Here is a 24,464-nt window from a genome sequence, read left to right as displayed (position 1 = left end):
ACAAACCTCCATCCATAGTTCGTCAGGCACTCTATCAGATCTAGGCCCTTAAATTTATTTCTCACTTCCACTGTATAGTCATAAGGGATTTGATTTAGGTCATACCTGAATGGTCTAGTGGTTTTCCCTACTTTCTTCAATTTAAGTCTGAATTTGGCAATAAGGAGTTCATGATCTGAGCCACAGTCAGAGCCAACAAGCTCCCAGTCTTGTTTTTGCTGACTGTATAGAGCTTCTCCATCTTTGGCTGCAAAGGATATAATCAGTCTGAGTTTGGTGTTGACCATCTGGTGATGTCCATGTGTAGAGTCTTCTCTTGTGTTGTTGGAAGAGGGTGTTTGCTATGACCAGTGCATTCTCTTGGCAGAACTCTATTAGCCTTTGCCCTGCTTCATTCTGTACTCCAAGGCCAAATTTTCCTGTTACTCCAGGTATCTCTTGACTTCCTACTTTGCATTCCAGTCCCCTATAATGAAAAGGACATCTTTTTTGGGTGTTAGTTCTAGAAAGTCTTGTAGGTCTTCATAGAACTGTTCAACTTCAGCTTCTTCAGCATTACTGGTTGGGGCATAGACTTGGTTTACAGTGATATTGAACGGTTTGCCTTGGAAACGAACAGAGATCATTCTGTCTTTTTGAGATTTTATCCAAGTACTGCATTTTGGACTCTTTTGTTGACTATGATGGCTACTCCATTTCTTCTAAGGGATTCATGCCCACAGTAGTAGATATAATGGTCATCTGAGTTAAGTTCACCCATTCCAGTCCATCTTAGTTCGCTGAGTCCTCCTAGAATGTTGATGTTTACTCTTACCATCTCCTGTTTGACCATTTCTAATTTGCCTTGATTCATGGACCTAACATTCCAGTTTCCTATGCAATATTGCTCTTTACAGCATCGAACCTTGCTTCTATCACCAGTCCCATCCACAACTGGGTGTGTTTTTGCTTTGGCTTCATCCCTTCATTCTTTCTGGAGTTACTTCACTGATCTCCAGTAGCGTATTGGGCACCTACTGACCTGGGGAGTTCCTCTTTCAGTATCCTATCTTTTTGCCTTTTCATACTGTTTATGAGGTTCATCATGAGAAACGCTGGACTGGAAGAAACACAAGCTGGAATCAAGATTTCTGGGAGAAATATCAATAACCTCAGATATGCAGATGACACCACCCTTATGGCAGAAAGTGAAAAGGAACTAAAAAGCCTCTTGATGAAAGTGAAAGAGGAGAGTGAAAAAGTTGGCTTAAAGCTCAACATTCAGAAAACGAAGATCATGGCATCTGGTCCCATCACTTCATGGGAAATAGATGGGAAAACAGTGGAAGCAGTATCAGACTTTATTTTTGGGGGCTCCAAAATCACTGCAGATTGTGATTGCAGCCATGAAATTAAAAGATGCTTCCTCCTTGGAAGGAAAGTTATGACCAACCTAGATAGCATATTCAAAAGCAGAGTCATTACTTTGCTGACTAAGGTCCATCTAGTCAAGGCTATGGTTTTTCCTGTGGTCATGTATGGATGTGAGAGTTGGACTGTGAAGAAGGCTGAGCGCTGAAGAATTGATGCTTTTGAAGTGTGGTGTTGGAGAAGACTCTTGAGAGTCCCTTGGACTGCAAGGAGATCAGCCCTGGGATTTCTTTGGAAGGAATGATGCTAAAGCTGTAACTCCAGTACTTTGGCCACCTCATGCAAAGAGTTGACTCGTTGGAAAAGACTCTGATGCTGGGAGGGATTGGGGGCAGGAGGAGAAGGGGACGACAGAGGATGAGATGGCTGGATGGCATCACTGACTCGATGGACGTGAATCTGAGTGAACTCCGGGAATTGGTGATGGACAGGGAGTCCTGGCGTGCTGCAATTCATGGGGTCGCAAAGAGTCGGACACGACTAAGCGACTGAACTGAACTGAACTGATGGGGTTCTCAAGGCAAGAATACTGAAGTGGTTTGCCATTCCCTTCTCCGGTGGACCACATTCTGTCAGACCTCTGCACCATGACCCTCTTGTCTTGGGTGGGCCCACACGGCATGGCTTAGTTTCATTGAGTTAGGCAAGCTGTGGTACATGTAATCAGATTGGCTAGTTGTCTTTGATTGTGGTTTCAGTCTGTCTGCCCTCTGATGCCCTCTCTCAGTGCCTACCATATTACTTGAGTTTCTCTTACCTTGGACATGGGGTATATCTTCATGGCTACTCCAGCAAAGCGCAGTTGCTGCTCCTTACTTTGGACATGGGGTAGCTCCTCTCGGCCACTGCCCCTGACCTTGGACATAGGGTAGCTCCTCTCGGCTGTTGCCCCTGACCTTGGACATGGGAGTGTGGCAGCTGTGATGGCACAGGAGCAGTTTTTTCCAATAGTTTGAGAAGCATGGGTGTTAATTGTTTAAATACTTGGTAGAATTCACCTGTTTATCTGTCTGGGTCTGGACTTTATTTGTGGTGAGGTTTTTGATTACTGATTGAATTCCATTACTGTTAATTGATTTGTTTATATTTCCTGTTTCTTCCTGATTCAGCCTTAGGAGTTTGTATATTTCTGGGAATTTGTCTGTTTCTTCTAAGTTGTTCATTTTCTTGTACGTATAATTGTTCTCAGTAACATTTATGGTCCTTTGTATTTTTTTGGTGCTATTTTTAACTTGTCCTTACTTACTTCTGGTTTTATTTCTTTAGGCCCTTTTTTAATAACTGGTTTGAGTAAAATGTTCTATATGCATTGATTGATTACATCTGATCTAATGTGTCATTTAAGGCCAGTGTTTCTTTATTGATTTATGCCTGCATGATCTCTCCATAGATATAAATGTTGTGTTAAAAATCCTCCACTATTATCATGTTACTTTCAATCTTTCCCTTTATGTTTCTTAATATTTGCTTTATGTATGTAGGTGCTCTTATGTTTAGTGTATATATATTTACAATTATATCTTTTTGATTCCTTGGTCATTATGTAATGTCCTTTCCTGCCTCTTGTTACAGTGTTTAAAGTCATAAATACTGCTAGCCCACCTTTCTTTTTATTTTTGTGGAACTATTTTTTCCCATCCCCTCACTTGTAGTCTATGTGTATCTAGATCTATAGTGAGTCTCTCATAGGCAGCATAGCTATAGGACTTGTTTTTGTGTCCATTCAGCCACTCTTTGTCTTTTGACTAGAGCATTTAGTCCATTTACACTTAAAGTGATTATTTAATAGCCAAGTATTTATTGCTATTTTGTTAATTGCTTTGGGGTTGTTTTTGTAGTTCTTTTTTGTTCATTCTTTTCTTGTTCTTTTGTTGTCTTCCCTTATGATTTGATGATTATCTCTAGTGTTATGTTTGGGTTCCTTTCTCTTTTTCCTTTGTGTATCTATTTTAGGCTTTTGATTTGCATTTACCATGAGGTTTGTATATGACAACGTATATATATGTGATTAACTTGATGATCTCTTTAAGTTCAGTGCATTCTTTTTTTTCTTAAGATATATATGTTTATATATATATATGTATATTTGAGGCACAGTTGACTTACAGTGTTTCAGGTGCACAGCAAGGTGATTCATTATACATATACATATACATATCTTTGTTATACATATACATATCTTCATTATACATATACATATCTTCATTATACATATACATATACATATCTTCATTATACGTATACATATACACGTCTTCATTATACATATACATATACATGTCTTCCTGACCCAGGGATTGAACCCAGGTCTCCCGCATTGGGGGCAGATGCTTTAACCTCTTAGCCACCAGGGAAGCCCTTATACATATACACATATATTATTTTTCATTATACGTTGTTATAAGATACTATAGTTCCCTGTGCTATAAAGTAAACCTTTGTTGCTTGTTGCTTATTTATTTTTTTTCTAATTAGAAATCTAGCATTCTATTCATATGAAAGTCAAACAAGTAGAATTTAACTTGTGGAATCAAACAAGTGAAATAAAAAATTTTAGTTAGGCAAGAATTCATAAGTCTTCTAAAATATATATATTATGCATACTACTGATATATATGCATACAAAAACTTTTCTACTATGCTTGCAAAGGCTTGAGAAAAAACATCGAAAAGAGAAGAGATGGAGAAATTGGAAACAAACTAAATGAAATGGGAGCACTGAATATAAAATAGGAAAAGTTAAACTACTAAAAGATCATCATATAGTCCAGTTGTTTTTAAACAGGGCTGTTCATTAGAAACATACCTGGAGCTTTGAGGAAAAAAAGAAATACTGGACATTTATATTTTTCAAAAAATTCCAAGATAATTCGGTATGCATTTGGATTTTAGAAAGTGATTATAGGTTTTTCTATTAAATAGTAGTTTTGGTGATATAGAATTCTATTATTTTTCTGTTGACCAATCATGATACAGTGGTATTAAGTGATTGGTAGTTACATAATCACAATAGTAAAATATATTTATCAGTTTTCACAATCAATAGTGAGACCCAAAAGAAAAGATGATTACAGTTGCAAGCCATAATGGGAATATGATTAACCTAACAATATAAAATAGTTACGTACAGTTTGAGGGGTAAGCAGAGTGATGTGGTAAGTGGAAGTGCATACATGCACTTGTTTTCATCTGCCCAGCCAGTCTGTGTCTTTTGATTGGTGCGTTTTTTCCATCACCATTTTCTTAATTGTTTTGGGTTTATTTTCTGTAGGTCTTTTCTTTCTCTTGTGTTTCCTGTCTAGAGAAGTTCTTTTAGCATTTGTTGTAAAACTGATTTGGTGGTGCTGAATTATCTTAACTTTTGCTTGTCTGGAAAACTTTTGATTTCTCTATCAAGTCTGAATGAGAGTCTTACTGATTAGAGTATTCTTGCTTGTCGTTTCTTCTCTTTCTTCACTTTAAATATATGGTGCCATTCCCTCAGGTTTGTAGATTTTCTGTTGAGAAATCAGCTGGTAACCTGATGGGTGTTCCCTTGTATGCTGTTTGTCGTTTTTCCCTTGTTGCTTTTAATATTTTATCTGTCTTTAATTTCTGTCAGTTTGATTACTGTTCGTCTCTATGTGTTCCTTCTTGGGTTTATCCTTCCTGGAGCTCTCTGTGCTTCCTGGACTTGGTTGAGCATTTCTTTTCCCATCTTAGGGAAATTTTCAGCTGTTACCTCTTTAAGTATTTTCTCAGGTCCTTTCTTGCTCTCTTTCTTCTCCTTCTGGGACCCCTGTGATGTGAATATCAGTGTGTTCAGTGTTGTCTCAGAGGTCTCTTAGGCTGTCTTTTTTTTAAAAATTCTTTTCTCTATATTCTGTTCTGTGGCAGGGATTTCCACCATTCTGTCCTCTGTGTCATTTATTTGTTCTTCTGCCTCAAGTTATTCTGGTGTTGATTCTTTCTAGTGTATTATTGTCTCTTGTTTGTTCTTTAGTTCTTGTAGGTCTTTGGTAAACATGTCTTGTATGTTCTGCATTGTTTTTCTGAGATCCTGGATCCTCTTCACTATCTTTACCTGGGATTTTATCTTGTCCTGTTATCTGGGATGTAACTTCCTGCTTTTTTCATCCTGATTTACTTTCTGTAATATGGTTTTGTTCTAGCTGCTGTGGGATTGTGGTTCTTTTTGCTTCTTCCTGCCATCTGACGGAGAAGGCTAAGAGGCTTGTGTAAGCATCTTGATGGGAGGGACTGGCCATGGGAAAAACTGGGCCTTGCTCTGGTCAGCAGGGCCTTGCTCAGTAAAACTTTAATCCAATTGCCTGCTGATGGGTGGGGTTGCACTTCCTCTCTGTTAGTTGTTTGGCCTCAGGTTACCCAGCCCTGGAATCTATGGGCTCTGTGGTAGGTTTAATGGTGACCTCTAAGAGGGCTTATATCAAGGAGGGCCTTCCAGGATTGCTGCTGCCAGTGCCTCTATCCCTGTGGTAAGCCCCTGCCAACCCACACCTTCACATGATACCCTCCAGCACTAGCAAGTAAGTAGTTTTGGTTCAGTCTTTTGTGGGATCACTGCTCATTTGCTCTGTGTCTTGGGCATGCAACATTTTGTTTGTGCCCTGCAAGACTAGAGTCTCTGTTTCCCCCAGTCCTGTGGAAGTCCTGTAATCAAATCCCACTGGCCTTCAAGATCAGATTCCATGGGCATTTCCAGTCCCTTTGTCCAGTCCCCAGGCTGGGAAGCCTAACGTGTGGTTCAGAATCTTCCCAACGGTGGGAGATCTTTATTATTATTGTTCTCCAGTTTGTGGGTCACCCACCTGGTAGTTATTGGATTTGATTTTATTGTGATTGCTGCAGCTTCTTCTTTGTCATTGGACATGGAATATCTTTTTTTTGGTGGGTTCTAGTGCTCTCCTGTTGATGGTTATTCAACAGCTAGTTGCAATTTTGGTGCAACTAAAATTGCAGGAGATGAGTGCAGATCCTTCTATTCCACCATCTTGAACCAGAAGCCAGTACAATGCCTTTTGACAACCCTACGTTTTTACTCCACCCATCCACATATTTAATGTTTTCAATGTCTTTTTTTTAAACTTCTTTTAAATTTTGTATCCTTATTGTAATAGTTGCTTAGTGTGGAAATAGATGATTTTACTACTTTTGTCTTTTAACCTTCCTACTAGATTTATCATTGACTGATCTACTACTGTTGGGACCTAACCTGAGCCATGACAGGCTCAACAGGCCACACCAGGCCTAAGCCTCAGGGTCTTGTAAGCATGAGTCATAATTCTAGGAAGCCCCACCCTAGGAGAGTTGCCTGGCACCAAACCGGATTAAAACCTGAGTCATGATTCTGCGGAACCACACCCTGGGAAAGTCCCGGATTGTGCCAAACCTGAGCCAATCTGGATAGGGATGCGGGATTTGGAAATTGTGCGCGCGCACGCGGTCAGCCAGTCATTACCCGCCAGCTGTACTAAGAACCGCCTGTATAAAAGCAGCTGTGAGTCAGAGCTCAGGGCTCTCTTGTCAAGACTCCACTGTGCTGGATGAGACGGGAGCCCTAGCTCGAGCTAGCAATAAACCCCTTTATGCTTTTGCATTGCTGTGGATGTCTTATTCTCTCAGTTTTGGGGACACGGACTTCGGGCAAAACACTACCTTTACTATGTATTTGTCTTTACCAATGAGATTTTTCCTTCCATAATTTTCATATTTCTAGTTGTAGTCTTGTTTTTTTGCTTATGGAAGTCCCTTTAACATTTGCTGTAAAGCCAGTTTAGTGCTGCTAAACTCTTTTAACTTTTGCTTGTCTGTAAAACTCTATCTTTTCCTTCAAATCTGAATAATATCTTTGCCAGGTAGAGTATTCTTTGTTGTAGACTTTTTCCTTTCATCTCTTCAAATATATTGTGCAACTCCCTTCTGGCCTGCAGAGTTTCTGCTGAAAAGTCAGCCAATCGCCTTATATCAGTTTCTGTATACTTAACTGGTTGCTTTCCCCTTGCTGCTTCTAAGAGTCTCGCTTTATTTTTTTGCCATTTTAATTACGATGTGTCTTCGAGTGGACCTCTTTGGGGTCATGGTTCTGAGACGTCTCTGTGATTCCTGGCTTTGGATATCTGTTTCATTTCCCAGGTTAAGAAAATTTGGAGTATTATTTTTTAAAATAAGTTCCCTTCTACTTTATCTTTCTCTTCTTCTCTGGCACCCCTATATGCAAATGTTAGTATGCTTGATGTTGTTTCAGAAGTCTCTTAAAATATTTTCCTTTTTAAAACTTATTTTTTTCCTTTCTCCTTGGGAGATTTCTACTACTCTGTCTTCCAGATGCTCATCCGTTACTCTGTATCATCTAATCTACTATTGAATCCTTCTACTGTATTTTTTATTAATATTGAAATCATTGTATTTTTCAGCTCTGATTTTTATTTAAATTTTTAAACTCTTTGAAATTTTGACTAGGTTCATTCAGTTTTCTCTCCAGTTCATTGAACCTCTTTTTGACTATTCCTGAACTCTTTTTGACTAGATTGTTTATCTCCACTTTGTTTTTTCTGTTTCTGAGGTTTAGTGTTATTTGTTTGGAACATATTTCTCTGTCTCCTCATTTTTCTGTATTCTCTACATTCATTTCTCTGTATTAGGTCAGTCAGGAGAAGTAGTCATTCCATGGGGTCTGGCAGCACACTCTGATCACCAGAGCTGTGTGCCTTAGGGGTCTCCTTATGTTGGCAGCATGTACCCTTCCACTGTTGTGGGGCTGACTGCTGTCAATGTGTTGTTAGGCAGAGCTGGCCTCTGGCCCAGTTGGCTGTGAGACTGTGCCGCATGCAGTGGCTGTGGGCTTGCTGGAGGAAAAGGTAGGCTTCCTGTGTCATTGGCTGTATGTCCTGGGAGGGCCTAGGGCTGGGTCTCTGCATGACTGTCTATGTAGCCTGGGGTGATTTGCAGCTGGTGTTAGCCTGCAGATGTGTGGGACATCCTCTCATGCTAATAGGGTAGAGGGAGGGTTCCAAAATAGTGCTTGCCAATGCTGGTGTTATTGCAGTAGAACAACTCCCCTAGAATGGATGTGTCCAACATCTCTGTGCCCAAGGCGTCCCCAATTGCCTCCTGCCTTTCCAGGAGGTGTTACAAGACCAGCAGGAGTATCTGATCCAGGCTCCTGTTATACTGTTGTATCTCCACTGGAATTCGGACTGTGTGAGATTTTGTGCATGTTCTTGAAAAGTGGAATCTCTGTTTCCTGCAGCTCTCTAGCTCTTTCGAACATGAGACCCATACATTTGTGCTCAGTCATGTCCTACTCTTTGCGACCCTATGGACTGTCACTCACTGGGCTCCTCTGCCTACTGGGTTCCCCAGGCAAGAATACTGGAATGGGTTGCCATTTCCTCCTCCAGGGGGTCTTCCTGACCCAAGGATCAAACCCATGTCTCCTCTCTCTCCTACATTGGGCAGATTCTTTACTACTTAGCAACCTGGGAAGCAACATGTACACTACTAGTTTTCAAAACCCATTGTTCTGTAGTCTGATCTACTTGGTGTGGAATATCCAGGCTGGCGAGCTTGACTTGCTCCTTGGAGAAGATCTCTATATTTGTGATTATCCTCCCATTTAGGGGCCACTGGTCTGGGGGTGGGGATACTGACTATATTGCATCTCCACTCCTCCTAACCATCATAGTGTGATTTCTTCATATCTTTATTTGTAGTGTATCTTTTCTGCTAATTTTCAGGGTTTTTTTTTTTTTTTTTTTACCATAAATAGCTGTTTCATAACTAGTTGTAATTTTTGTGTTGTCCATGGAAAGAGGTGAGTTTAGGGTCTTCCTACTCTGCCATCTTGGTCACCAGCAATGGTATGCTTTTATGTCATATATGTCTCTTAATTCTCATACCCATTTTTACCTTCTAAAGCCCTTTGCTTCATCTCATTTTTATTCTCAGGTGAGGGTTCTTAATTTCTTCCCACCTGTACACTTTGTGATTCATGAGTGATTTAGGTACAGATTTCTATTTATTTTACCTATTTTTAAAATTTAAAAAATATGATGAGCATCCAATAAATTTCTCTCTTAAATATTTAATGTTGATTGTTAGTAAACTCAAGCTTTCTCTCTTTTAATTCTTTTACTTAAAAAATGGTAAGTATTGTATTCTTAATTATTAATATTATATTATATTATATATATTTTATTATATTAATATTAGCTAATATTTAAATTGCAATATAAAGTATATTAACATGAACATATTAATATATTCAGTTATTATTTTAAATTTATGGTATAGTGACTGTTGCAGTCAAGATTAAATGTATTTTAAGTATGTTTTATAATGCATATAAATTAGAAACTTTTTTTGTATGAAGTTGTCTTACTTGGCAGCAGTTATAAATTGTTGTCACTTGCCATATGGTTTCCGATTAAATCAGAAAGGGCTGTTAACATCGGATAATTTACTTTTCTATAGTTTAATGTGAAACTCATTATTAGGATGTGGAAATTAAAAGAATTGGCTACCAATAATGTCTAATAAACTTTCAAAAATAATGACTAATAAATTTTCAATATAGATATTTTTTATTTCTAGAGAAAAACGGAAATCTGAAGCTAAAGACAGAAAAGTTTTAGAAATTCTGCAAGTCAAGGATGCTAAAATACAAGAATTGGAACAGGTTGGTGTTATAACAGAAAATACTAAATTTATGATATTTGTTTCATATGGTAGGTCTTTACAAACATTTTAAGTTTTTTTGCAATAATGGTCACAAGAATATCAGGGTCATTATGTGGTTCTATTACTATAGTCAAGTTACTACTTTAGCCTGTTATTCTTCTTTGTGTTTTTGGGTTTTAGACTATGTTATTTATACATTAAAACTCTTAAGATGGTGTTTTAATTTTATAGTAATAACTATCTGTCACTCACTTTTTGTTGAAATTGCTTTTTATTTTTAACAATTATCATTTGCTTCTGAATCCTACAAATTTTTTAATGCTTTAATTTGTACAAAAGATTAACAATAACTAGGATGATTCTATTTGATGTTTTGAACTTGCACTTTCAAATTATGCAATCCTATAATTATAGTTAATACAATTATATGTAACTGTATATTTAAAATTATAGGTAATTATATCTTCAGTATATTACCACTACAAAAATCTACATGGTCATTGATTCCTCCCAAGAATCATTTTGGAGGTAGTAACATCTTAAAAATAAAGGTGAAATAAATTTATTTTGAGAATTGTCTATATCATGATATATTTAAATTCATTTTATACCCAATTGCCCATTATAGGCTAAATTATCTTTATTTTCTGGGTTAAATGAAAATTCTTTCTGGTAACTCTGCTTTTCCAAGTTCTGACTATTTTCCTTCCTACCCAATGAAACAGTCAGGATAATTTTCATCTAAGATTGGTTATTGTTATTAAGTTGTTTTATTAAAGGACTAAAAATGGAAGTTATGTGGATAAAATTATTTTTATTATTCTCTCTATATGTTTGTTCTAAAATTGGATATACATTCCTATATGACATATAAATTTGAAATTTATACCTTCTCCAGAATTGTATTTTCCTTCTAGAAAATGTAATAAGTGAGTGAGTGACGTCACTTAGTCGTGTCTGACTCTTTGTGACCCCATGGACTGTAGCCTACCAGCTTCTCCATCCATGGAATTTTCCAGGCAAGAGTATTGGAGTGGGTTGCCATTTCCTTCTCCAGGATAGAAAATGTAATAATTATTGCTATAATGATAAAATTTTAAAAATAACTTTTTAGTTTGTTTTGGAGAATAATAGTTGCATTTGTGTCTTGAATGTCAAGCAATATCAAAATGAGTTCTAATATAGAAAAATACTGCCACGTGCCTAGTATATTAATTAGTTGGGAAGATCCCCGGGAGGATGATGTGGCAACCTACTCTAGTTTTCTTGCCTGGTAAATCCCATGGACAGAAGAGCCTGCCTACAGTCCATGGGGTCACAAAAAGTAAAACAGACTTAGCTACTAAATAATAACAAGCTACCTGATCAGTTCAGTTCAGTTCAGTTGCTCAGTTGTGTCTGACTCTAAGCTGCCTAACAGATATAAAATTAAGACTTGGAAGTGGCAAACATCATTTATACCCACATTTCATTTAGAAAAACTACTCATATGGTTAACCCAATATTTAGCGAATTTGGGAAGAGTTACTTCCGGGCTGAGCAATCTCTTCCTCACATACAGGTCTACTCTATGGAAGAGAATGGATTTTGGCATTCTTTTTGATAACCTTTGGCAATAAGTTTGCAGTGCTTTAGGAAATACTCAGTTTAGCAGATCTAGATGGTCAGTCAGTTCAGTTGCTCAGTCATGTTGGACTCTTTGCAACCCCATGGTTGCAGCACACCAGGTTTCCCTGTCCATCACCAACTCTCAGAGTTTGCTCAAACTCAGATGCATCGAGTTGGTGATGCAATCCAACCATCTCATGCTCTGTTGTCCCCTTCTCCTCCTGCCTTTGATCTTTCCCAGCAAAAGGGTCTTTTCCAGTGAGTCAGTTCTTTGCATTAGATGGCCAAAGTATTGGAGTTTCATCTTCCGCATCAGTCCTTCCAATAAATATTCAGGACTGATTTCCTTTAGGATGAACTGGTTGGATTACCTTGCAGTCCAAGGAACTCTCATGAGTCTTCTCCAACACCACAATTCAAAAGCATCAGTTCTTTGGCACTCAGCTTTCTTTCTAGTCCAACTCTCACATCCATGCATGACTACTGGAAAAACCAAATCTTTGACTCAGTAGACCTCTGTTGACAAAGTAATGTCTCTGCTTTTTAATATGCTGTCTAGGTTGGTCATGGCTTTTCTTCCAAAGAGTAAGTGTCTCTTAATTTCATGGCTGCAGTTAACCATATGCAGTAATTTTGGAGCCCAACAAAATAAAGTCTGTCACTGTTCTTACTGTTTCCCCATCTATTTGCCATGAAGTGATGGGACTGGATGCCATGATCTTCGTGTTTTTTTTTTTTTAATTTTAATTTTTACTTTATTTTACTTTACAATACTGTATTGGTTTTGCCATACATTGACATGAATCCACCACGGGTGTACATGCGATCCCAAACATGAACCCCACCTCCCACTTCCCTCCCCACAGTATCCCTCTGGGTCATCCCCGTGTACCAGCCCCAAACATGCTGTATCCTGCATCGGATATAGACTGGTGATTCGAGTCTTACATGATAGTATACATGTTTCAATGCCATTCTCCCAAATCATCCCACCCTCTCCCTCTCCCTCTGAGTCCAAAAGTCCACTATACACATCTGTGTCTTTTTTGCTGTCTTGCATACAGGGTCATCATTGCCATCTTTCTAAATTCCATATATATGTGTTAGTATACTGTATTGGTGTTTTTCTTTCTGGCTTACTTCACTCTGTATAATCGGCTCCAGTTTCATCCATCTCATCAGAACTGATTCAAATGTATTCTTTTTAACGGCTGAGTAATACTCCATTGTGTATATGTACCACAGCTTTCTTATCCATTCATCTGCTGATGGACATCTAGGTTGTTTCCATGTCCTGGCTATTATAAACAGTGCTGCGATGAACATTGGGGTACATGTGTCTCTTTCAATTCTGGTTTCCTCGGTGTTTATGCCCAGCAGTGGGATTGCTGGGTCATATGGCAGTTCTATTTGCAATTTTTTAAGGAATCTCCACACTGTTCTCCATAGTGGCTGTACTAGTTTGCATTCCCACCAACAGTGTAGGAGGGTTCCCTTTTCTCCACACCCTCTCCAGCATTTATTGCTTGCAGATTTTTGGATCGCAGACATTCTAACTGGTGTGAAGTGGTACCTCATTGTGGTTTTGATTTGCATTTCTCTAATAATAAGTGATGTTGAGCATCTTTTCATGTGTTTGTTAGCCATCCGTATGTCTTCTTTGGAGAAATGTCTATTTAGTTCTTTGGCCCATTTTTTGATTGGGTCGTTTATTTTTCTGGAATTGAGTTGCATAAGTTGCTTGTATATTTTTGAGATTAGTTGTTTGTCAGTTGCTTCATTTGCTATTATTTTCTCCCATTCAGAAGGCTGTCTTTTCACTTTGCTTATATTTTCCTTTGTTGTGCAGAAGCTTTTAATTTTAATTAGATCCCATTTGTTTATTTTTGCTTTTATTTCCAGAATTCTGGGAGGTGGATCATAGAGGATCCTGCTGTGATTTATGTCAGAGAGTGTTTTGCCTATGTTCTCCTCTAGGAGTTTTATAGTTTCTGGTCTTACATTTAGATCTTTAATCCATTTTGAGTTTATTTTCATGTGCAGTGTTAGAAAGTGATCTAGTTTCATTCTTTTACAAGTGGTTGAGCAGTTTTCCCAGCACCACTTGTTAAAGAGATTGTCTTTACTCCATTGTATATTCTTTCCTCCTTTGTCAAAGATAAGGTGTCCATATGTGTGTGGATTTATCTCTGGGCTTTCTGTTTTGTTCCATTGATCTATATTTCTGTCTTTGTGCCAGTACCATACTGTCTTGATGACTGTGGCTTTGTATTAGAGCCTGAAGTCAATCAGGTTGATTCCTCCAGTTCCGTTCTTCTTTCTCAAGATTGCTTTGGCTATTTGAGGATGTTGAGATTTAAACCAACTTTTTCACTCTCCTCTTTCACTTTCATCAAGAGGCTCTTTAGTTCTTTGCTTTCTGTTGTAAGGGTGATGTCATCTGCATATTTGAGGTTATTGATATTTCTCCTGACAATCTTGATTCCAGCTGTGCTTCATCCAGCCTCACATTTTGCATGATGTATTCTGCATATAGGTTAAATAAGTATGATGACAATATACAGCCTTGTTGTACTCCTTTCTTGATGTGGAACCAGTCTGTTGTTCCGTGTCCAGTTCTAACTGTTGCTTTTTGACCTGCATACAGATTTCTCAGGAGGCAGGTCAGGTGCTCTGGTATTCCCATCTCTTTAAGAATTTTCCACAGTGTATTGTGATCCACACAGTCAAAGCCTTTGGCATAGTCAATGAAGCAGAAGTAGATGTTTTTCTGGTACTGTCTTGCTTTTTCGATGATCCAAAGGATGTTGGCCATTTGATCTCTGGTTCCTCTGCCTTTTCTAAATCCAGATTGAACATCTGGAAGTTCATGGTTCACATACTATTGAAGCCTGGCTTGGAGAATTTTGATCATTACTTCACTAGCATGTGAGATGAGTACAATTGTGCGGTAGTTAGAACATTCTTTGGCATTGCCCTTCTTTGGGATTGGAATGAAAAGTGACATTTTCCAGTCCTGTGGCCACTGCTAAGTTTTCCAAATTTGCTGGCATATTGAGTATAGCACTTTCACAGTATCACCTTTTAGGATTTGAAACAGCTCAACTGGAATGCCATCACCTCCACTGCTGTGTTCGTAGTGCTGCTTCCTAGGCCCACTTGACTTCGCATCCCAGGATGTTTGGCTCTAGGTGAGTTATCACATCCTCGTGGTTATCTGGGTCATGAAGATCTTTTTTGTATAGTTCTTCTGTGTATTCTTGCCACCTCTTCTCAATATCTGCTGTTCTGTTAGGTTCATACCGTTTCTGAAGTGTTGACTTTCTTAAATGACAATATATTTTTCCTTTTTCTTTGCTAAATTCTTATCTTTTCTACTTCCTTTTCCTTGGATAGATATTATTTCATTATTTACATTTTGAGTAGAATGATTTACTTCATAAAATATTAAATGCCATGAAAGAAATTATTTATTTTTTGGGGGGCCACTTAATTTGTCATTTAGAGCCTTTAATTCCTCAGCCTAAAGCATGTATAGTTTTGTGCAATAGTGTGTTTATATCTTAAAAATGATTTATGGGTTATATTTTCAGTTCAGTTCAACAAATTGCTGTATTTAATGTGGATATTATCATGTGATGGTACTCTGGAAAATTTAGAATTAAAATTCCTGCCTTTAATAAAGGATTTCTAAGTCTCTGTGAGCATTTGGGTGGGGATAAAAGTGAAGTGCAAGTAACCATATGCTCCTACATTAAATTACAGGTTCTATGAGCATGGGGACCATTTATACCCAACATGTAATATTTACCATATTGCCTGATTTATAATAGATGTTCTTTAAATATTTTTGAATATGTGACTTACATTAAATGAAACCAATATAAGTGCCATGAGAGAATCACAAGCAGAATGCTATTAAGATTCAAAAGAAGGAGAGATTAAATTATGTGGCAAAGTCTTAAGGTACTCAAACAATTTTAATAGGTAGAGATTTTAGGAGGATTTGCCCATGTCAAACACCAGGCAAAATTCAAGAAGGTAGGAGTGTAGCATATCTTTGGATGATACTGAAGTTTATAGTTTGTTTCATAGATAATATGTAGGAGTGTAGGCTGAGAAAAGACTAATGTTATATTGAACATGTATTAAAGAAAGGCCTTAATTGCTTGAATGAAAAAGTGTGGATTTTACTTAAGAGGGCAAAGGAATTTATCTAGGCATTTCATTAACTTAAGTTAATTAAGCGGCAATCTGTGAAAATAAAACTAATAATCTAGTATAGAGTTAGAAAAAGGAAAGCAGAAAGTAGAATGATCTGTAAGGAGGTTATTTCATAGTCTCAGAGTAATGACATGAACCTGAACTATTAGTTTTGCAAGAATTAAAGATATATAAATTAGAACTATAAGGACTTGACAGTAATATGAAAGTGACTCTTATTTTCAGTCTGGAGAATCCAGGAGAGCAGTGGCATTGCTATCAGGAAGAAGGTTATTATAAAGAGGTACAAGTTACTATGATGATAACTTTTGAGCTTCTTTTAGACAATTAAAATTTTAGCTATTGGTGGGAATACCGTTTAGAGATTTTTAAGTAAACTATTAAAAGCGTGAATTCAATCCTTGGGAAGGAGTTATCTTCTTGATATAAAAATATTTAATGTTATAGTTAAGGAGAAGACTTTAAACAGAATTCTGAGAACTAGATATTTGCTGATAGTATTAATGGATGAGAGGAAAAGCACATTTTAGTAAAAGAGATGAAAAAAATTGTTCAGAGAAGTAGAAAGAGAGAAGTATAATATTGTATCTCATGATGTGAAAAAATTTCAAAGCAAAAGGTGGTTAATGCTGTACAAAGTTACAAAAAAAAACAAAACATGAGGTTTCTGAAAAAATTTTTAATTTAGCAATCATGAATTTTTTAGTGATTTTAGAAAGTAACACATAGAATGGCATGTGATATTTTAAGAAATCACTGAATTCTAACAAAATAATTAAACAAACTAGGAAATTTAACAGTGCAAAGAAGGATATTTTTGCATTTTAAAAAGTGTTAGCCAAAATATTTGAAAGTAATGGAGAAGAAAATTAAAATACACAATACAGGAAAACTTAATTGTGTTAACAGATCTGGTTGAAAGAGGAAGCCATGAGTTCCAGAAGATAACCAGATTTAATACATTTATTCTAACCTTTTTGTCTTTTCAGGCATTCAGATTATATCTTAGTTTTTTCTTAACCTGTTATCTTTCCTCTAGCATTCTTTCAATTAATTTGTTATATATTTGTTTATCCTTTAATATTGCATATTTAGATGACTCTATTGTTTGTACTACTTGGTGGATTTTGTGTTTTGACTCAATTATATATGTATTTACCTTTTTAAAGGTAAGCTTATTCCATCTGCTTAAGATCTAATATACTTATTTGATCTTTATTCTCTGGTTAATCTTATGCTTTCTGTTTTAATATTTTGTTTTGTTTTTTAGCATTTGCCAGTTGTTTTCACTTCATTTGTGTGTGTGTCTTTGTGTATGTGCATGCACTCTAATGCTGATAATTTGGAAGGTTTAGGAGAACTACATGAGTTCTTTTAGTGATTATATTTATTATTTTGTATATAATATTTAACACTATAGTTTTTTAGATTGAAGTATAGTTGATTTAAATGTTGTATTAGCTTCAGGTGTACAGCAAAGTGATTGTTATACACAGATTTGTATGCATGTATGTATATGTATTCTTTTTCAGATTCTTTTCCATTATAGGTTATTATAAGACATTGAATATAGTTTCCTGTGCTATCCTATAGGTCTTTGTGTATCTACTTCATATATAGTGGTGTATATCTGTTAATCCAAATCTCCTAATTTATCCCTCCCTCCATTTTCCCTTTAGTAACAATAAGTTTGTTTTCTATGTCTGTGAGTCAGTTTCTGTGCTGTAAATAAGTTCATTTTGTCATTTTTTTGGTTCCTTCATATAAATATTATGTGATATTTTTCTGTCTTAACACTGTATACCTTTATTCTAGAATATTCTGAAAAATTTAGATAGTATCAGCTGCACACTTTAAAAAACTTGAGAAAATTAGTATATTTTTACTTATTCATCCTTTCTCCTGCATTTTAAAGTGAACTTACAGAGAGTAATTGGAGGACTTAATTTCCTGTTATTAGCATTATTTGGTTATATTTTTTATACTGTCAAGATTTCAAGTGTTTATGGTTTACATCCATTTTCTCTATTATTTTCTAGTATAAATTCTATAGGAAAATGCCTTGTGGTATGTTAGTTTTTCTCTTGCTGTTTAGCAAATTAAAACCTTAAAAGAATACACATATTTATTAAGTTGCAAAGAATACACATATTTTTTAAGGTGCTGTGGGTCAGCAGTCTGGGTGTAGGTTAGGTGCTTCCTCTGTTCCTTATTATATAAGGTTGTAATTGAGGTTTGATTAATTTATGTTTTCATCTGGAGATTTAATTTGGGAAGAATCTGCTTCCAGGCTTATTGAAGTTCAGAATCAAAGACCTTGCAGTTTAGGACTGAAGTTCTAAATAGGACCAAAGTCTTTGTTAGTCAGGGTTCCATAGAGAAACAGAACTAATTATGTGTCTGTAGTCAAAGACATGAGACAGAGACAGAGAAATTGATTTTAAGGCATTGTGTCATGTAGTTGTGGCTTCCCAGGTGGCTCGGTGGTAAAGAATCTGCCTTCCAAGGCAGAAGACAAGTGATGCAAGTTTAATCCCTGGGGTCAGGAAGATCCCCTGGAGTAGGAAATGGTAACCTGCTCTAGTATTCTTGCTTGGAAAGAAGAGGAGCCTGCCAGGCTGCAATCCATGGGATCACAAAGAGTTGGACATGACTGAGCGACTGAGGATGCATTAATGCATGTAGCTGTGGGTTGGCAAATCTGAATTCTACACAGCAAACTGGAGACCCAGGGAAGAGTTGATACAGCATCTGAGTCCAAAAGTATGCTGGTGGCAAAATTCCTTCTTTCTCAGATGAATAGTCCTCTTTCTTAAGGTCTTCAATTGACCAGATGAGACTTACTCACATTATGGAGGGGTTATCTCCTTTACTCAAGTCTACTGATTTAAATGATAATCACATCTATGACAAAAACACTTTCACAGCAGTATCTAGATTGGTGTTTCCTTAAGAACTAGATATCGTGGGTACAGTGTATTAGCCAAGTTGACACAAAATTAACCAAACGAGTAAAATATACTGAGAGAAATAGGCCTAGGGTTTAGGCTGTGTTTACTGTTCTTTGAGCACAGGCTCAACTTTGCTTTGGTATTTTTTTTTTTGGGTGTCTTGAGAAACTTCTTAAATATCATTTGAAACAACCAGTTCTTTCCGTTGCATTCCCTTGTTATTATACAGAAGCCTATTGATGTAGTTTGTGAGGTGTCTCGGGGAGTGAAAGTACTCCATAGTTTTATGTTTAGGTCTCAGTCTTTTTGTGATCTTGTGCCCCTAGGTCTGACCTTCATAAGTGTGTCTCAGTTTTTTTTTTTCCCCCTTTAGGAAAGATTGGAAGGCTCAAGGGTATTGGAGTTGGGCATTTAACTTCATTTGGGTTGGTTAGTCTCTGGTAAAATCCCAGCAGACTCTAGTAAAATAATTTTCTCTTGAGGGTAGTTCTTGTTAAGAATTATGTCCTTAGGTCATATTTTTAAATGTCTATGTTCCCTCTCCTCCTGCAGAGAGCAGGAAGATATTTCTCTCTGATCCTCACTGTGACAACCTAATAGTGTTCTCTATGTAAAACTCATGAAAGTATAGGAACCCCTCTACGACCAGGCCCTCCAGGACATTTTTAACTCTCATGCACGTCCACACTTATCCTCCAATGATTCGTTAATTGCAGATTTGGGTTCCTACTCTTGGTACTGGTTTCTATGGAGTTTTCTTGCTTCAGGGATTTTGCTCTGGTAAATTGTGATTCTCTGTATCTGTCTGTCTCTCTAGTTTGGGGAATAGCAATTTGCCCTATGACCTCAGTTCTCTGATGATTCTAAGAAGAGTTGCTGATTTTCAGTTTGTTCAACTTTTTTCATGTTGCATGAATAGGAGAGACAACCTCCAACTTACTGCATCCAGTGCTGGAAGCCAGAAGTTCCTTCATCATGTATTTATTGTTCCATCAATTAATGTTAAATAGTTCTTAACTTTTCTAAACTTGTAGTCTATGGAATAGAGTAACAAGAATGCTTATTCCTTAACCATATATCTAGTCAAACTACTAGAAAGTTATACACACAATTTTTTAGCTAGTTGCTGAAAAACTTTCATAGAACAATCTAATTCTATTATGTGCTTTATTGATAATAGTGTAGAAAAATGCCATGTAACTTCTTTTGGTAAGACTGTGCTTTAGCTTTGTCACTGCTAGTTATAAAGTAAATCTTGCAATAAATTTTCCTTCAAGTATTGCATTAGATAACTCGAGTCTGCTAATAACTTGCTGTATTTAATGAGATGATTTTAAAACATTGAGTTTCCGTTTTTTCTTTCCTTCTAGGAAGCTCAGAAATAAGTTTCAGTTCTCAATTACATTTAATTCTCTCACCCGTTCCCTTTTATCCGTTTACCTTTGTTTTAGTTGTACTGATATCGTTATTTCTCTGTTTTTCATTAAACTCTTTATGTACATTTTTAAGTAGGTCATATAAGTAATATATTAACTATGCTCAAGTATTATTTTATAGAATTTTAGGTCTTTTGAACCACTGCCATCACACCCCACTCTTTTCCTAATTCATACCCGCTATCATTCTCTTCTTACTGTATAGACTTCCTTTGACCATGATTTGAATTATTCATTTCAGGGCTTATCCATAATAAATAATTTGTTCCAGCCATACTTTCTCTTGTCACCCTTTATGCTTTATGGTTCCTCTGAGTTCAATTTGCTATTTTAATATTAACTCAAGCCGGACCATTAAGAATGTACTTTATTCTATCCAGAAAAATTTGTTGAAAAGGTTTCATGAAGCTAAATTTAGGACTTGGAGGGTTATTAATGTTTAGTGAAATAAGTCAGAGAAAGATAAATACTGTACAGTGTCACTTATATGTGGAATCTGAACAATAAAACAAACTAGTGACTATAACAAAAAAGAAGCAGACTCACAAATATGGAGAACAAACTAGTAGTTACCAGTGGGGAGAGCAAAGTGGGAAGGGACAAGATAGGAGAAGGGGATTAAAAGGTACAAACTACTATGTGTAAAGTAAATAAGCTATAAGGATATATTATATAGCAGAGGGAATATAGCATTTCAAATAACTATAAATGGAACATAACCTTTAAAATTGTGAAATCATGTTATATATCTAAAACTTATAGAATTTAGTATAAATCAACTATAGTTCACTAAAAAGGAAAAGAAAAACAATGAATTGTAACTATATATACTTGTGCTAAGGCTTCCGTAGTAGTTCAGTTGGTAAAGAATCTGCTTACAATGCAGGAGACCTTGGTTCGCTTCCTGGGTTGGGAAGATCTGCTAGAGAAGGTATAGGCTACCTACTCTAGTATTCTTGGGCTTCCCTGGTGGCTTAGCTGTTTTAGAATTTGCATGCAATGTGGGAGACCTGGGTTTGATCCCTGTGTTGGGAATATCCCCTGAAGAGGGAACGGCTATCCACTCCTGTATTCTGGCCTGGAGAATTCCATGGACTGCATAGTCCATGGGGTTACAGAGAGTCGGACATGACTAAGTGACTGTCACTTCCATTACAAAAACTAGATCACTGAGGGTACATTTTATTAGGAAAATATTTTGAGTAAAATTTAACAGATCTTTGAGAGTTTATCAATTCTCTTCCATTAGGAATACATCTGTGTTTAACTTATTACTTTAATGATTGATGATATATAAAATCATTTATCAAACTAATTATCAAAATATGAACCTGGGTCTCCTGACTCAGGCAGCTTCTTTACCATCTGAGCCACCAGAGAAGCCCTCAAAATATGATGGCTTTGGTCTACTAAGTTCCTACTGTATTATTGTTTTTATTTAAAGATTAAGTCTATATATGTCCTGTAGATTACTAAATTCATTCAAATGCCAACTTTTCGATTATTAAATAACTTTCATGAAAGGACTTGTCATTGCTGTCATTTATGTTGTTTATTCAGAGAAGGAAATGGCAACCCACACCAGTACTCTTGCCTGGAAAATCCCATGAATGGAGGAGCCTCGTAGGCTACAGTCCATGGGGTCACGAAGAGTTGGACATGACCGAGCGACTTCCCTTTCACTTTTCATTTTCATGCATTGGAGAAGGAAGTGGCAATGCACTCTAGTATTCTTGCCTGGAGAATCCCAGGGACAGAGGAGCCTGGTGGGCTGCTGTCTATGGGGTCGCACAGAGGTGGACTTGACTGAAGCAACTTAGCAGCAGCAGCAGCAGCATATTGTTTATTCCTGTTAGGTTTAGCTCACATTAATGGGCAAATTCTTCTAAACCTTAAATCATTTGGTCTAGTACCTCACCTTTCTAAAGTCTAAATAATCTCAAGGATAGATGAGGATGCTTAATTTTTGTTAACTCTCCTTTCAAAGGATAGGCCTGTAGATATTTCAGTGTCTTAGTGTTCATATGATTGAATTTATCAGTGTGAATCTCATTCATAAACATTTACTATAATTTAGTTTGGGAGATAGTATGAGTATATAGATAATTAGCAGCTCTAGGTAATATGTGCCAAATGAATAGTGTAGGCAATACAGAAACTTTGAAATAGCTGAAATTACTGTGATAGTTAGAAAGGCTTCATGGAGGAGGTGAAAATTGAACCTTGAAAGAGGCTGAGACTTAGATGAGAATAGAAAAATAGGTTATAAACTGTAGATGTTTGTGCATTTATTTTTCTGCTGTTTGATTGCTGTCAAACACATTTTGATATGCCCTAATAATTAAAATAGGCAATAAAAATTAAAACTATGTTGAGGTGCCATTTATACTTAATTTGTAAAATGTTACCAAGCCTGAATGTCTTATTGGTACAGATGTGGAGCTATGAGAACTCTAGAAGTTCAGTTGGCCTATGGACAAGTAATGTCACCTCTAAGTATAAATCAAGAACAACGTTTCATTCATATGATCCCTACACTGAGAAAACTACATTTTACTGCACAACCCAGTATCAGTTCAGTTCAGTTAAGTTGCTCAGTCGTGTCCAGCTCTTTGTGACCCCATGAATCGCAACATGCCAGGCCTCCCTGTCCATCACCAGCTCCCAGAGTTCACCCAAACCCACGTCCATCGAATTGGTGATGCCATCCAGTCATCTCATCCTCTGTCATCCCCTTCTCCTCCTGCCCCGAATCCTTCCCAGCATCAGAGTCTTTTCCAATGAGTCAACTCTTCTCATGAGGTGGCCAAAGTATTGGCATTTCAGCTTTTTAGCATCAGTCCTTCCAATGAACACCCAGGACTGATCTTCAGAATGTACTGGTTGGATCTCTTTGCAGTCCAAGGGACTCTAAAGAGTCTTCTCCAACACCACCGTTTAAAAGCATTAATTCTTTGGCACTCAGCTTTCTTCACAGTCCAACTCTCATATCCATACATACTGGAAAAACCATAGCCTTTACTAGATGGACCTTTGCTGGCAAAGTAGTGTCTCTGCTTTTGAATATGCTATCTAGGTTGGTCATAACTTTCATTCCAAGGAGTAAGCATCTTTTAATTTCATGGCTGCAATCACCATCTGCAGTGATTTTGGAGCCCCCCAAAATAAAGTCAGCCATTGTTTCCAATGTTTACCCATCTATTTCCCATGAAGTGATGGGACCAGATGCCATGATCTTTGTTTTCTGAATGTTGAGCTTTAAGCCAACTTTTTCACTCTCCTCTTTCACTTTCATCAAGAGGCTTTATAGTTCCTCTTCACTTTCTGCCATAAGGGTGGTGTCATCTGCATATCTGAGGTGATTGATATTTCTCCCGGCAACCTTGATTCTAGCCTGTGCTTCTTCCAGCCCAGCATTTCTCATGATGTAGTCTGCATAAAAGTTAAAGAAGCAGGGTGACAATATACACCCTTGACGTGCTCCTTTTTCTATTTGGAACCAGTCTGTTGTTCCATGTCCAGTTCTAACTGTTGCTTCCTGACCTGCATACAGATTTCTCAAGAGGCAGGTCCGGTGGTCTGGTATTCCCATCTCTTTCAGAATTTTCTACAGTTTCTTGTGATGCACACAGTTAAAGGCTTTGGCATAGTGGATAAAGCAGAAATAGATATTTTTCTGGAACTCTCTTGCTTTTTTCGATGATTCAGCGAATGTTGGCAATTTGATCTCTGGTTTGTCTGCCTTTTCTAAAACCAGCTTGAACATCAGGAAGTTCACGGTTCACGTATTGCTGAAGCCTGGCTTGGAGAATTTTGAGCATTACTTTACTAGCTTGTGAGATGAGTGCAGTTGTGCGGTAGTGTGAGCATTCTTTGGCATTGCCTTTCTTTGGGATTGGAATGAAAACTGACCTTTTCCACTTTCACAGCATCATCTTTTCAGGATTTGAAATAGCTCAACTGGAATTCCATCACCTCCACTAGCTTTGTTCGTAATGATGCTTTCTAAAGCCCACTTGACTTCACATTCCAGGATGTCTGGCTCTAGGTGAATGATCACACCATCGTGATTATCTTGGTCGTGAAGTTCTTTTTTGTACAGTTCTTCTGTGTATTCTTGCCACCTCTTCTTAATATCTTCTGCTTCTGTTAGGTC

At 37.1% G+C, this 24,464-nt stretch overlaps 1 protein-coding gene across 1 annotated transcript in view; it reads left to right on the top strand.

Annotated features, from left to right (window-relative positions):
* The window catches only part of CNTLN (centlein), a 362,865-nt gene that overhangs the window by 90,643 nt on the left and 247,758 nt on the right, over positions 1-24,464 (top strand). The window contains exon 3 of the mRNA XM_052645165.1: positions 10,003-10,087. Coding sequence (XP_052501125.1) covers positions 10,003-10,087 — 85 coding nt within the window. The remainder of the gene's footprint in view (positions 1-10,002; positions 10,088-24,464) is intronic.

The sequence above is a fragment of the Budorcas taxicolor genome, chromosome 8 (assembly GCF_023091745.1).
Source record: "Budorcas taxicolor isolate Tak-1 chromosome 8, Takin1.1, whole genome shotgun sequence".
Taxonomy (NCBI): Eukaryota; Metazoa; Chordata; class Mammalia; order Artiodactyla; family Bovidae; genus Budorcas; species Budorcas taxicolor.
This window is presented reverse-complemented; position numbering and strand designations above follow the sequence as displayed.